At 38.0% G+C, this 16,104-nt stretch overlaps 1 protein-coding gene across 20 annotated transcripts in view; it reads left to right on the top strand.

Moving 5' to 3' along the window:
* Positions 1-326: 326 nt before the first annotated feature.
* The window catches only part of kif1aa (kinesin family member 1Aa), a 73,609-nt gene continuing 57,831 nt past the window's right edge, over positions 327-16,104 (top strand). For all 20 annotated transcript variants that reach the window (XM_038282373.1, XM_038282376.1, XM_038282377.1 and 17 more), the window contains exons 1-2: positions 327-655; positions 4,087-4,262. In XM_038282373.1, the coding sequence (XP_038138301.1) occupies positions 4,157-4,262 (106 nt within the window). In that variant the 5' untranslated portion in view covers positions 327-655; positions 4,087-4,156. The remainder of the gene's footprint in view (positions 656-4,086; positions 4,263-16,104) is intronic.

Below are 16,104 nucleotides of genomic sequence, written 5' to 3'. Positions count from 1 at the left end.
ACATATGCAATGTACAATGATTTTTTTTCTCAGAATTCTGACTTTTTTCTCAGAATTTTGACTTTAATCTAAAATTTCTGACTTTTTGAGAAAAGGTCAGAATTCTGAGAAAAAAGTCAGAATTTTGGTTTTGTTTTTGCCATACCAAACTGAAATATTTAAAAATCAGTAATTTTTTTTTTTTTTTTTTTAAATCCTCTTCCGTAATCATGGATGTTTAATGAAGGGCCTAATCTTCATCTACTCATCCCTCACCCCCTCCCTTCCTTCACGCGCTGCTGCATCGATGCTGCTGAACCCCCCCACCCCCCCCTGCTGATGACGTCAGCGGCTCGGTGCATCTCCAGCATCCTCACCAAAGACACCCAGACAACAGAGCCATTTTGACCGCTTCGCCTCACTAAACAGCAGCCGAACGACCAACTTACTTCATCCGTGTTGAGGAGAAAACCGGTTAAGGCGGAGGGGGCGGATGTTCTTTCGGGCTTTGGGGCAGAACCCCTCGCTGACATCCTCCTCCCGTCCCGTCCTGATGAAGGGGAGAGGCTGGTGACAGTCTTGGAGGAGAGCGGCGGAAGTGGAGGTATCCACGGTGGGCTGGATGTAAAACCTACAAACACGACAGACACGTTCAGTTCTCAGGAGCTGTTCGCAGGTATGGCAACATTCCTCCTCTTTGCTCATTTATAATATCCTCTCTTGTAGTTTTTAAGGCACAGTTCGTGATTTTACTGAGTGTTGAATCTCCTGGGAGTGAACGAGCATAGGGCGCGGCCAGATGACAGGCTGTCACTATTGGGGAAAACGGTCTCCTTCATAAGCAGGAGGACATTATTATAGATGAACGCAGCTCACACTGTCAGGTTGTCTTGTTGCGGCCATGAATTATAAAAACGGGGCTACATTTAAGCCGCGAGGGCGGGGCGGTTGACAAATGCGGTGTCACTGCCTGGGAAGCAACCTGAGAGCCAAATTTTTAACTTTACAAGTTTTTAAATGACACCATTAGAGTGTTTATTTTGAAGCCATCTGCGTTTAGATGGATTATCAAATCAATTTTTTAATTCAAACAGTGCTTAAACCTGCTGTCTGTAAAGGTGCGAGCTTTCAAAATAACAAATGTCACTGCACGAGCGTCTTCCGTTCGATATATTTTTATCGATTTTTTTCGATATAAATTTTTTCAAAAATGTTTTTTAGTAATTATTATTCAAGGCTTTATTTTTTATGTCAACAAGACATTTTTACAAAAAAAGTAAAATTATGACACAACTTAGACCATTTCAATATAAAATCATATTTATTTAGATTTTGTTTTTAAAATATAGTTAAAATCTTAATACATGACCCCACCTCTGCTCCACAGTATTTAATTTGCCAAGTTTCCTGATCATTGGTGTGTGTCTTTAACAGCTTTTGCACTTTAAAGATGGCGTCCACCCAGCTGATCTGCATAAGGAGCAGATTATGATCAAACCCATAAATAAAAATAGGCTTCATTTGACTCAGTTGAAGCCCACTCGTAGTTTTAATTAAATCCCTCCATTTAACTGCAAATAAAAAAGAAACAATTTACTGTTAATCTTTTCTACTTGTTTTCAATTTTATTGTGTTTCCCCCAGCATGCAGCTATTTCAGAGGAGTTTTATATTAAAACCCCTTTTCCTAGTCCTGTTTGTTTTGACTAAATATCTTACATTAGTTGATGTGGTAGGGGGTCACGTTTATGAGGATTTCAAGAGAGAAGGATGACACAGCAAGTAGGAATGAATCAGGGATGACTGTCCGTGAAATGAGGGAGCATATTCGTATCTTAATGCATTCCCCCAATCACTGGCTACCAAATGACCGAAAGGAGTGAGTAAGCTCTTATTCACATTCGATCGTTAATGTTTTAGGAAGCGGCAGTGGTAGCTGAATCTAGGGTACAGATCTCTTAAGTGACAACATTGATAGATTACACTTTGATGATGAGTCATCCTCCTAAATCACACCCAGACTGATCTAAAGCGGATTGATTTATTTTTATGTTGTTGTTCTTTATTTTATTTTTTTAAAGATGCAATGACTTGTCCTGCTGAATAAAAGCCACTCCCCAGATTTCTGATCTGTTTCATCCCCGTTGTCATCCACATAAACATCCTGACATTTAGCTGCTGCTGCACTTCTTTTGTTACGGCTAGCTTTATTATCCTTCTTCCTCTAACCCCAGCTGACCGCGCATGACTCTATTTATCTATTTATTTTTTTATTACTGCCATGCTGCCCTGCCCTTCTCCTTTGTCCTAGAATGGTACTCTTTTTTTTTACATTTTTGTTGCAATTATATGTATATATATTTTTTATATATATATAAAACAACTCATAGCAAAAAGGTTTAGTTTGTTTTGATGAATAAGTCATGTATTTTAAAAGCATTCACACCCCTTAAACCTTTTCGAATTTTGTCAACTTATAGCTATAAACCTCAGTGTATTTGATATTTTAGGTCAAAAGTAATGAGATTTTCTGTACTTAATAAAATCTGAAGGGTGTGGCATGTCCACTCCCTTTACTACGATCCCCACGGTATAAAACCCATTGTAAAAAAAAAAAAAACGATTGCAGACATCCTCTTGTTAATGATTAATTATCAACTGTTGGTTAATGAATTATTGTAAATCAGCAGATCCATAAAGGTTCGAGGTTTGTTTAGAAAATGATGTCAATGTAGCAATTATGAGATTTTTGGCCAACATGCAATATATAAAAGGTGTGGCAACAAAAGAACACAACACATCTTCATGACATTATCTCATGGTGGCAGCATCATGCTGCTGGTTGGCACCAGCAGTGACAGAGAAGCTGGTCAGAGTCGTTTTGAGGATGAAAGGTGATAAATGCTTGGCTATCCTTATAGCAAATCTATTATAGGCTGTGAAAAAATTGAGATTGTGGGATTTAGGTTCATCTTTCAGAAGAACAAGGAGTCTAAACTTGCAGCCAGAGCTACAGTGGGGATGGTTCAGATCCAAGCCTTTTCATGGTTTTAAATGGCCCAGTCCATTTCAGATTTAATCCTAATGGGAAAATAATGGCTTGACTTGAAAGTTGTAATTAAATTAGGTATTTTTAAAATTTCTGATATGATACTAATATTTCACCTTTGAGTATCGACCAATACTGTTATTGACACCATACTATATCAATATGAATCATACATACTTTTATTACTTATGTTGTGTGAAACGATTTAATCTAGGCATTAGGCATTGATAAGATGCATAAGAACAGCTCAAACATTTGCTGTTATCTAATTGGTTATATAAACCTTTAACAGAGGTAAAGAATTTCTATCACCTTACTTATAAGCAGGCTGATCTATTACAGATATATATATATTTTTTTGGGCTGATTTTATCAATGAGGATGTCGCGATACGATATTGGTATTGGATGTCAGTTCAATGTTAGCCAATAAATTTATATCATAATATATGGGCCTGCATTTAAAGTTTTCCAAATAAGTAACATAAAAAAAAAAACTTTATTTCTATGCGCTTTTGTTTATGTTTATGTAACTCTCTGGGTATTAAGACATTGGTCAATTTTTCTCATACCCAATGTTAAGTGTTGTTCTCTGTTTGAGAAATATCACTTGGCCAAACATTTTATATAATTCCATTCAACAAAATCAGTAAAAAAAATATGTATGATTCATACTGCTATATCGGTCAATACTCAAAGTTGCAATATAGGTATGGTATCAGAAATGAAAAATTTGGGACTTTCCTAATTATTAATGTCCACTCAGGAAATCCCTAGTTTATAGAAACTTTCCACCAAGGCTGTTAATTTTTATATATATATAAAAAAAAAATTTAAAAAAATCAGAAAAATTCTGTTTGTGAGCTGGTAGAAACATACCCCAAAATATTGACTGAAAACATGCAAATCCCACTCTTCAGATTTTTGTTTTAGACAAATTTTGAAAACGGTGCATAATTTTCTGCTTCTTAATAATTTGTCTCTTAACATTTTTGTATTGCATAACATTTTATTTTAATTAATCTGTTTTTATAATGATATACTTTGTCCACCCTTACAGGGACCTACTCACACCTCCCCCTTACCTGGGCACTGGAGAAGGCACCTGAAGGTGCTTAGAAGAACACATCATGGCAGGGGCTTCTGTGAAGGTAGCGGTGCGGGTCCGCCCCTTCAATTCAAGAGAGACCGAAAAAGAGAGCAAATGCATCATCCAAATGTCTGGAAACACCACCAGTAAGTAGACCGACCAGAACCTTGTTACTGAAAATAAATGTCAGTTTATATAAATGTATTTTATTGACCTATAACCCATAAAATGAAATGAAGCGAAATAAACAAACCCAGCTGTGTTCACGTCTAAAAGGTTCTGTAGTTTTATTGGTGGGTTGAGAGGCTGGAAAGCATGAAGAAGTGTAGATCAGGATAAGCTCGTAGATCTTCCTTCTGTCAGAGGATAGGGGTTCATACTCCTGAACCTCTGGCCTTTTTTAGTCCAATGCTTACTAAATGCAGTTATACAGCCTGAAGTGGCTAACATTCTGCTAAACAGAATTTCTGTCAGATTTTCAAAGAAATTAGGTTGTATTGAAGTTGTAAACAATGATGGCGCCTTTACTTGTTTCCATCGGGTCTGATATTCACCCAAATTTAATCTCCTGCCGTCACACTTCAGGAGGGTTAATCTCCATCAAATTTAATCTGACATGTAATTATGGAAAGACCTTTTGATGGTATAACCGGGATATAAAAATGGCTCCTCATTTCAGATTTGTTATTTAAAGTAGTCTTTTTAATCAAATCTGCCTCTATTGCAGAATCTCAAAAGGCTGATGCAAAAACAGTAAAGGTTTAAAGTTGTAGGTAAAAGGCTGTTCCAACAGTTGCATTTCCGAATTCTCCCGAGTGGTGTCTGACTTTACACAAGTGAATAAATGAATGTGATTGCTAGATTATCAAGGGGGCGGGATTGTTGTGGTGGAAGGTTCGCAAGCTTTTTGGTTGTGGCCGGTTTGTCACAGCATCTAACCAGTTAGTAACTTAGTGGTAGTTAGAGGTGAGTATTGGCATGAGTGTTGCGTTTCGATACATGTTGCGATACTTGGATCACGATACAATATTATCACGATATTGCAGTATCACTATATATTGCCATATTTTCCCCAGCTATCAAAATCAAATGATGAGATAAAACAGCAAATGCTGTATATTTTCAACAGAAAATATTGATTAGGTATTATTATCCATGTTGTTTGGGGTTTTATTCCACTGTGACTGCCTCAAATACAGATTTAGTGCTGCACGCACAGTTAAAGGGCTCCACAGCGCTTTCTGCCAGAGTGTTGGTGCAGAGGTAGCCCATTTTCCCATCAATGTTTTATTAACCATTTTTTTTTTATCGATACTAAGAAGTGAAAGATCGATATTATATTGGGCAGCCGAATATCACAATATATCGCCAAAAGGATTATTTCCCACACCCCTAGTGCTAGTAGGTTCCCAATGGGAAATTACATTGGGACCAAGTAGCAATTACCAACGACATTTTCAAGGAACGCTATGGATGTCATGATGGGTCTTATGTGTTTTGCCCACATCCAGAAACACTCTCAGAGAACAGAAAGCAGTTTAACAGTTTATTGGAACAAAGTAAAATTAAGGGGACAAAAAACTACTAGTTTCTCAGCTTGGGGGGGGATCAAGCGGTCTTGTGAACTGATCTCTAGGTAGAAATCAACAATGGTGAGTTCAAGGTCGGTGGTATAACAGGCAGAGACTGAGAAATGGACTGACTAGAACTCACTGTTGTGGTTTGAGGTTACTCCAGGGTTCCTGTTTGAGGAGGCTTGAACTGTAATGGAGATTACATTGCTGGAGGGCAGACAGGCAGACTTATGGTGGTCCTGAGGAGACTGTCACTAGATTTCCTGAAATGGGTGGCATTCAGATAAGGTGAAACGTTTCTTTTGTCAGCGTGACAAGAGAATTCCTTCCACTGCTTGAAGGACCAGATTCATCCAGTTGATCTGTAGTAATCCTGCCAAAAATTCACAAGAGAAAAAACTTGGTAAGAGCTAGAGGTCTCAGATTAACAAAAGCTCAAAGAATTGACTTAGCAAAAGTCAGACGGACTAGAGTACCCAATACTGGCAATATATCATATACTCCTCATATACTCCTCAGACGGTGATGATCAACGAGCTGTAGGTGTGAGTAGTTTAGAGAAGGAAGAGGCCCTCCAGGTCAACAGAGAACCAATGGCACCATCTGGTGGATGCACGAAGAAACTGAAAGAGAACAAAACACAACCCCCACAAACTGAAACCTTAACAATGGACAGCGGAAACACGCAAGAGGAGGAGAGTTTTGTGTCGGAGTTCGTGGATGAGTCTCCTCATCATACATTTTTTATTTAGAGGAGGAAAGTGCAGATGAAGATGTTGTGGAAGAGGACGCCAGGGCGGCAGAAGCATGGTTTGGTGTAGAAGGCTTACAGCCGTACATATTTGAGCCCTTGCCTCGCAACGCTGCCAGTTCTGTTAGCTCTACGCCTGCTGAAGACACAGACGTCCATCCCCGTGAACACTGGGACGGAAAAATTATTCTTATTTCTTATTTCAACCGTTGCGTATATTAGCTGCGACATATGAATCAAGATGCTATGACTAAAAAATTTGATTGACAGATGACCGTTGATATATGATTGGCCGAATTTAGGTGTACAAGCTGACGTATAACTAACTGGCCTACATAAGATAACAAAAAAAACCCGCAAAGATTTCAAGACAGGATTTTTTTTTTTTTTTTACATTTTCTAACTTTTGGGACAATATCGTCTGATAAAGAGTACATTTATATACATGTTTAAGCCAGAATTATTTACAATTTAAATATGACTTCCCTATGACTTTAACAAAAGCATAATTTACAAATATTTTTGATCACCAATTGTTTTGATTTGAGATTTTGTTTGGAAGTGTCCTTAGTAGTTTACACTCCCACCTTCCAGGGACTAGGGAATCTATGGCGAGGAGCCTGGAAAGATATTTGATATGTTGTCTGCTCTGCAAGGTACAGCCATTCATCAATAATAGATTGGACATCCTAAAATATTAACTGTTTGGCCTGATTTAGTCATCTGCCTCCACATGGCAGGGATAATTACATTACAGGCCTTTTCCTCCTATACATTCATACTTATCTTAAGATGGTACTTTGAGTTTTTAACAGAGCAAATATTAAAAACCCTTGCCTTTGTCATTTGTTTATTTTTGGTCTGCCTTCACCTTTTACAGCAGTAAGTAAATAATTCTTAGTTTTACAATTCTCTCCTTAACTTTATGTTTAGTGGATGATTAAAAATTAAATACTTAAATTCATTTTGAATGAGTGGCTTAATACCCTCAATCAGGGAGCTCTGAAAGCATTTATAGAATGTTAATTTCAAAACTCACAATTTTTATTTTATTTTAAATACTTAATTATCATACAAAAGTGTTTTGATATTAAATAATTAACAAAAAAGAATAATACATCCAGGCAACAATTGATTTCACGAAAAAATTGTCTATAGATAGTTGTTTTTTTTTATTCAAATATATTCAAAGTATATCAATATTTACCTCTGGTTACAAAGCCAATGTCAATAGGAAAGGATTCTGCATCGATAGTAAAAGTAGGATGAAGTCCTGTGAGAAGGACGATGCTGGATGGTTGTAGCTCCATGATGGATCTGAGAAATGGCTTCTTCTCTGGGTCACATTTTTCAAATTTAAGCTAAAAAAATAAATAGTAAACACAGAGAATGCTGGCCTGTGAGTCATTGCATCCTCTACTGCGCATGCGGGACACTTGCCTTGTATGACTTCACATAGGAGATCACAGAGAAGTCGCATATATTTGGAAATGCGAATGGCAATGCAAAAAAATCAGAATTGAGCATTAAGGCCTGCAGTGTGAACGTAGCCTTAGATAACTATAACTGTGACTGGATACCACAGTAATCAAAGTGTCACAAACATATTAGAAAATATAGAACTTTGAAATGAGCTTCTTCAGGACAGCAGTTACATAAAGAAGTATGCTTTGTATCCAAAAACTTCCCGTCATGGCTGCATGCAATTATATTCTGCAAATTTACAGATGTCACAGTGCAACAAAAAAAAAAAAAAACAGTGTAGAAATAGTAAAAATATTAATTCTAATTTATCATTTTGATGATAAATCAAACTTATTTTTATGACTAGAAATTAATGACGGTAACGATATGCACCGAATGCCCACTCCTACCTGGAAGGCTCATTCAGCGTGTGAAATGCATCTGTATTTGTGAAGATGTGTGCAAAAGGTCTATTATTTATGGTGGATATCCAACACTATGAAGGAAGTTATTGTAGGTCTCTTATTCACGGACAGGAAAGTTTTATTAATGCTGTGAACCATTGTGATATCCAATTACATTTAATAAGTTTAGCTAGGAAAGGTGGCGGTGTTTCTGCTTGCTCATAAAATGGCTCATAACCTAAAAGCCTTTACAAGGTAGGAAATATAAAACCTGAGAGAGCATAGCCTGTATTTCATATTGACATGGCCTTCAGAAGACTAACCTCCTATATTGATGCACTTTTTGAGTTTAATTAAAAACCGGCGAAAGACAAATGCTTCATATTACGACTTATTTTGTAATTCCTTCCTTTTTGGTGAATTTCCTAATATAACACCATCAAGAACCTCTTTGACATTTCATATAGCTTAAAAATTCAGAATCCATCAAACCTGTGAGGCTTTTGTTTTCAGTTTGGTTTATTGACATGAACAGAAATCAAACTGAATCTAGCATAATGCCGGCTTTACTAATGGACTCCATGTTGTTTAGGCACACAAAAGGTGCTTTTAGTGGGACTGCCAGTCTTTCGGCAGAGCAGATTGTTCTCTTCCAAGCAGAGTCAATAGCTGTGGATGTGGGCTGGAGGATATGAGCGGCTGACGTCATGAAAAAAAAAGGCCTGTTGGTTGCAGTGACTGGAGGGGGGGGTTACAGAAAGCTGGGGAATAAATGCCTCCTTGTCCCCACGTAGTCTGGGCTTCAGAAAGGGACGGGGAGAAGGAGCTTTAGATTGTCTGAGTCTTTTCTGCACTCGCTTCACTGCTGAGTGGGTCAATAGCTCGGTTCCCACAGAGAGAGAAAATGGCAGCAGTCTTATGTGTGAGATGTTCCCTCCCACGCCAACCTTAATTAAGATTCAGGGGACAGACGCAGGCAGATAATGTGTCTGTATTTGGACAAGGACGGAGTGCAAACTCTCGTTGAAAGCGTATTGATTTATTTTAGCTTAAAAATGTTGTGAACACATCTGACACATCATCACAGAGTATGCTCTGTAATCATGACAGCAGGTAGCAAATGTTTTAAAAATGCTGACACATGATGTAACAGCAGGAGTGCGACTGTTTTTTTTATTCGCTATCCCTCTTATATAGTTTTTTTTTTGAACATGTATTATATTCTGAACGTCTATACCTCCATACACTCAGGGAGAAGTCCATCTTGAAACAGAAAACAGCAGCTGGGTTTCAGTCGGTATCGAAGGGTTTGGCTCCCCTCTAACAGACCTGCTGACGTGGCCACATTTCCTCCTATTGAACAGGCCAAGTCATCCGTGACAGTCTGACCCCCGTCACTCAGTCAGTTATATGAAAACAAATACAAACAGGAGGTGTCATAAAAGATGACTAAAAAAAGCAACCATTACTCAACACTGTCCTTCAGAAACTCATTGACAGTAAACTCAGGTCACTTTTAGGATGAGGAAGATATTAAGCTGCGATATTTGAAAAAGTAAACCTCATTGTTTAACAAATACAGCTGTCAAATTGTAGATTAAACACCACAGGTTTAGTCTAAAGTCAGTTTAAAGATTTAATCAAATTTACAAATGGCAACTCTTTAAACATTACATACACGTGATACCTAAATCTAAAGGAATATAAACACACTAAATATTTATAAGGAATTTTGCCTAGAAAGAAGGCTAAGCCTGGTACTGTAGATGTCGACAGTCTAGCCCATCTCATTGTGTTAAAAAAAAAAAAAAGATAGACAAGAAATTGTTAAATAAGAATACTAATTAGGTGTTTTTGTAAGATACCACTGATAATAATTAAATAAGAGAGTCCTGAAGACAGCATATTCTAAATACCATTTGAGATCATGAATAACTACTAAAATAAATATTATTTGCGCACTTTTTGAACCCTTATTAAGAAATCAGCCAGTGAGCTGTCTTTTAGTTGTCAGGATTCTTTTCAGACATTGATGCTCCAGTTTACACAAAAGAGTGACAAATAGTTTACATGCAAAGTCAATGGTTGAAGTAGCGCCTCACAGGCGCCTCACGAGCATCTGAAGCACGCTGCGAAAGCAGCAGATGCTAGAGTTGGAAAAATGTAACTTTTGCTGCTTGACGCGTCACATGAACTGATTGGTTGGGAGCTGGCAGGGAGACAGAGACAGCACTGCTGATGCAGATCACTATGATCACTCCACTGAAACAGTTTATTAACGCCAAATTAACTTAAAATGTTGAAACCTGCTAGAAAATTATGTTTGCTTTTATTATTCTGGTGCCTGCAGTTTGGATTACGTACATGAAAAACACCTTCCAGCCGGCGCAAGCAGTAGTGGAAAACTGTGAAGAGGCGACCGAGCCAGAGGTTGCTGTTGGACGGATGATGTACGGGGTCTGAGCAGCTCCGACAGAGAAATAATATTTGAAGGCAGGATCATAATCTGACTGAATTTACTGAACAGATTATGTTTTCAGGTGGGCTTTCTCACTTAAAAACATATAAAAACTACTTTTTACCAACTGATCACAGGAAATATAGCTGGCATTGTTACAGGCAAAGAAAGAATAAGGTAGCTCTACCCCACGTTCATCAGATCCACTATCGATCGCGCAGCCAGAGCAGCAAAGCTGCTTCAGCCGCGCATCGGAACTAAGTTTATACAAGCATCTAAAATAAAGCAGCACGCGCGTTTTTGCTGCTCCTGCTGTTAAGCTTGGAGCCTACGTAAATAACATCATAGTGGCACGTACACAATATGTTTGATTGACAAACAAGTAGGCAATCCACTTTTGACAGTAGGCAAAGTGGATTGGCTAATGTTATGTAGGCCTTACCACGGCCAGAGTTTATGGATGAATCTGGACACTTAATTTCTGCCCCGTAATATTGTAAATATTTTCATAAAGTGCCAAATTTGGTTACTGTACTGTGAGATGTAGAGCCAATTCCTTAAATCTAGGGTCACTTAAAGCTACAGTGTGTAATTTTCAGCGACATCTAGCGGTCAGACTGCAGACCGCAGCAACATGAACATCTCCCCCCCACCGCTTCTCCCCCCCAACAGTACGGCGAGCGTTACGGGACAAAATTTCTTCCACGACGTCCGCATCACCTACCCTCTCAAGTGATGAGGTTTGTTTACATAGATAATTTTACAGATAGTATTTCATTAGTCTGAGTAGGGTATAGATTTCATGTAGACTTAAGATAATAAATATACCCGTTATTTTTTCTACATCGTTGTGACGTTTTGGTGAGCTGCTTTGCATGGTGATATAAACAGACTACTAATTGTAGTCATTAGTTTAACAGCGAGATTGTGTTCGCTGGAAGAATATATATTCCCCGTTTACAGAGTCCAAGTCATTTTGGTGGCACGGGGGTTACAAGGCGAGGAAGAGGGAGAGGACGAGGGCGAAGGCAGGGAGGCCGTGCAGCTAGGGCCAGGCGAGAGAGGGGTGCCAGCGGGGTGAGAGCAGAGGAGGAAACGCTTGAAGATCTCCAAAGGAGCCGGAGAGAAGTAACCGAGGTATATATCCAGAAAATTGTTTTACAGAAAATTACTGAATCATTACCTATGAAACGTCAGGGACGTTGCTGAATAAGTATACTGGAGAGGAACAGCATCATCACGCCGCAGCATGTTATTGTTTTAGACAGGTCTGAGCATCCTGTACTCCAAAAACTGCAGTGATATTAGACAATTGTGTGTATAGGATTAATTACCTGTCCAAGAGAAAACTGGCAACTTGAGCGTCACTTTGAAAACCTTTTTCCTCCATCAGTGACTTCCATCGTGTAAATGCCGTGCCAATGTTGATCCGTGTTTTTTGTCGTTTCTTGTCACGCTTGCGTTTATTCTCGTCGTGTTTCCGCTTCTTAGATGACGGGGGTTCGGTGTCCGCCGCTTTTCGTTGTGATACAGAGTAGGCATGATCCTCCATTCGTCTGATGTTTGGCCACACAGTGCCAAACAGTTTGCAAAGTCACTCACGCCTGCCGCCTTTGTTCACCTTTCTTGTTACTGATGCGCAGTATACCTGCTTCTTCTTCTTCTTTGGTTTCAGGCAGACTAAACGCTTCTCAGGCATAATACTGCCATCTACTGTTCAGTACCGTCTCAGTTCATCTCTCTCAACTTGCCGTAGTTATTTTTGAGCGTCATGGGAGATCTCGCAATCGCTAGTTTGTTGCCTCTGCGCTTGCCGTAGCGCAAAGATGTCAGCCTCCATGGCTGCGAGACCCGCTCCTATGTAATTATAAATAACGAATTCTAAGGCAGCGCAAATATTATGGTTAAAAGGCTGAGCTCATAGGTGATGATAAATAACATAGTTATGTATAATATATTAAATTTCTGACTTTATATGCCTGTAATTATTACACACTGTAGCTTTAACTATTTTAGGCTAATTCTGCTGCTGTGATGTTTAGAATCTGGGGTCTGAAAGCGCTGCTCTGACAAAGTGTTAGCCTCAGCTAGGTGTGGCTCAGCTAACATTAATGAGCTGAGCTCATGGTACACATTAGTTGGTCACTAAGTAAAGGAGTGAGTTCCACATCTCTTCTGATTTTGAAACAGTGTTTATCCAACCCTTTCTACGTGACATGTTGCCGTTATTTAAAAAAGATATAAAGAAATATATAAACAAGCTGCACTTAGCTTGGAAGGGGGGAAAGTATAGCCTTATTTCTTTCTAACTTTTTAAAAGTCTGAGCCAGAATGAGCTTCTCATGTCACAATGACCCTGAGTAAAAGTTTTTCCCCCAAATTTGCCATACATAACATCATATAACTGTTTGCTTTATACAAAACTTTAACAAACACTGAACTTATAATAATGCCATTTATGACATTTATATACTGTTACTTTTTATTCTTAAACAGAAATTTCAACAAAAAAGGTAACATGAGTACAGTGGATTGTATTAGTGGATGGGATTTTTTATAAGAAGCTAAGCTTTTTGTAAAGTTTGAACACTCTGAGGCAAAAAAAAAGCCCTAACAACTTTCTTGTTCTTGCCATCTCCAGAACAAAAATACATTCTTGCAGATATGCAAAAAGCTTTAAGGGTAATGGCTCACCACCAAATACCTTTAAATCCAGAATTTTAATAACATCCACTCTGCTCAGCTGCAAACTGCACAGCAAAATACACAAGAATTATAATCAATTAGAGAATTTACATTATCAGCACTACTTCACAGGGTGGCGGCAACAGCAAGTGGAGGGCATGCCAGCAAAATTCGTTTCTATTCTACTTTTGCTAGTAATCATTTCGCTCCAATGGGAAACTGAACATTTACTGTACTGCATATGGATTTTAAAAATGGTTCACTAAAAAGGGCTGTATTTGATTAATAACCTTGCAATATGAAGACAAACTACAAATTTAGCATGTTTTCAATGTTTATTCTCTCCTGGCTGCATCAGCATATCAGGAGGGGGTAACCAGCAGCTCATTTATATAGTGACTTTCTTTGGCTTAACCTAGGCTTTTGAATTGCATGTTAGTCAATGAGCTGTTTGCATTGAAGTAAGCATGATTTATATATATCAAGTGACTGCATCATGGATTGCTCATGTAGATTAACACCTATTTTAACTGCTATATTTCAGTATATTGTCCCTCCTATTTTATGATCGATTGCCAAAATTTATTTTTCAAAAAATATATTAATATGTTAATTTTAGACCATGTCCCAGTCACACCTTGCAGACACCAAAAATCTACACTGATTAAAAAAATTAAACAGTTAACATTTTTTGCAAGTCTTAGATTTCAGGTTTTCACCTGTTTAAACTGTTTAAAGTTTGTTTTGTAATTATTTTTGGACATCTGAAAGATGTTTGTTTATGAAATGCAGAGATGTAACTAAATATTGTAATTCAGTGCACTGCTAGGCGGGGAAAGGTAGCCATAGGTATTTAAATGAACAGCTTTTATTACCAGCCAGCTGACTCCAGAGGGATTTTAGAGAATCTTCAAAGCTAATTTTCTCTGTAATGTTTTTTGCAGAGTACAACCATTCAGTTGGTTGTATCTTTTTATTGTTCTCTTTCTTTTTTTCTATAGTGTTTTTTTCCCTGGTTTAGCGCGGCCTGTCTCATATTTGTGTAATGAAGGGTTAGGACCGCTTCAAATGTTAGTTTTTTGGTTGAGAGCACGCCATTTCTCTTATTGTTGAGTTTAACTCGTTTACAGGTGTGAATCAGACATCATGGTTTTCAAGGTTTTTCTAACTTGTGTTATTACTTTGCTTAATGGTTACTGAATATTAGGGCTGATATTTTTTCTTTTTATCTTTATTCTTCTGTAAAGAACCACACATAGCAATCAAGAAATAAAGAGAGCTGAATCATCTGTACTGTTAAGTCTTGCCGATGCCCTCCGGTGAGGACAACTAGTAAAGCCACATTATAAGCTATTAATAAACTTTATCAGGAATAGTTTGGCTTCTTGTAACTAGTTCTTTTATGCATTGTATCAATTAAACAGAGAAAAGATACCCTGTCTGTTTTCCCCCAATTCTATAGGTGTTTGGAGGTAAAGTTGTTTATATCACACCATCCTGCAAAAGACAGAATCTCTAAAAGAAAACCTGAATCTGGGAAGTGAAGGGCCATTAAAAATTCAGAAAGTCACCACAATTTGATAGCACAATATCTATTTCATGAAAGTAGCTTATCCTGAGTTTAGCCCAAAATTAGCCCATATCCTTGTTGATGTTTAATAAGCTTTCAGTTCTAATTAAATACAGGGGTGTGAATTGGAAATGGTTGGCAATACTCTATGTATCATGATACATGTGTAACGATACGATTTATTTCAAAATGTAATTGCAACTGTAATTGTAATAGCAAAGACAATATATTTTGATTTTTATTATAATATAGCTCTGAAGAACTCTACGAGATTGTAGTGCTCTGCTGTGGCTGGAACAGTAAACTAATAGGCTCTTAGGTGGTGTGCTGCCAACTAGTGGCTGGAGGTTTCATAGTTGTATACAACTATATCAATAAAATGAATGTTTGCCTATAAATATGTTTTACATTTAAGCTACATTAGGGCTCATGGGGAATCAATGCTTATATCATCTATTGAAATATATTTGACAAAATTGTTCAAGCCGGGAACACTCGAGCCGGGAACACTCAAGCCGGGAACACGGCTCTGCTTTATATAACCCAGCAATGTCTAGCCTTGTTTGAAATCTTATTTTATTGGCCACAAAGCCAAACAGCCCACATGGTCTTAACCAATAACAGCAGGACTCTATGCGGTGTACTATTGCTCTACTCAGTGAATCTTTGGCTGACAGGCAAGGAGCGCTTTTGAGGCTTTAGCTACTGTCCCTGACGCAAATCCAGTCAAAAATAAGATGCGGACATTTTTGTCTCTCAGTTAAGCAGACGATGTGAAGAACCATACCAAACATCGCTGGCAAACAACTGAGGAAATAAGTTTAAGGAAGTAAATATTAGCAAGATGCTAAGCATTAGCTATGACCAGCTAACTTTTCGGTTTCAAAAACCGGACGTTATGTGGCCATTTTCACATCATCAAATATTTATATTATGAATATTCCGGATTACTTTTAATCCGTGGACCCTTATGGACAAATGGAATACAAACACCTGAAGAATGGATTTATAAAACGGCTTCTGGTCACCTTCAAATGTATGTTGTCATAGCTACTTTGTCATGTTTACATTTTGACATGCTG

Source organism: Cyprinodon tularosa, unplaced genomic scaffold, assembly GCF_016077235.1.
Source record: "Cyprinodon tularosa strain WSP-4 unplaced genomic scaffold, ASM1607723v1 ctg182, whole genome shotgun sequence".
NCBI lineage: Eukaryota > Metazoa > Chordata > Actinopteri > Cyprinodontiformes > Cyprinodontidae > Cyprinodon > Cyprinodon tularosa.
Note: the sequence above shows the minus strand (reverse complement) of the source record. Positions and strands in the feature narration are given on the sequence as shown.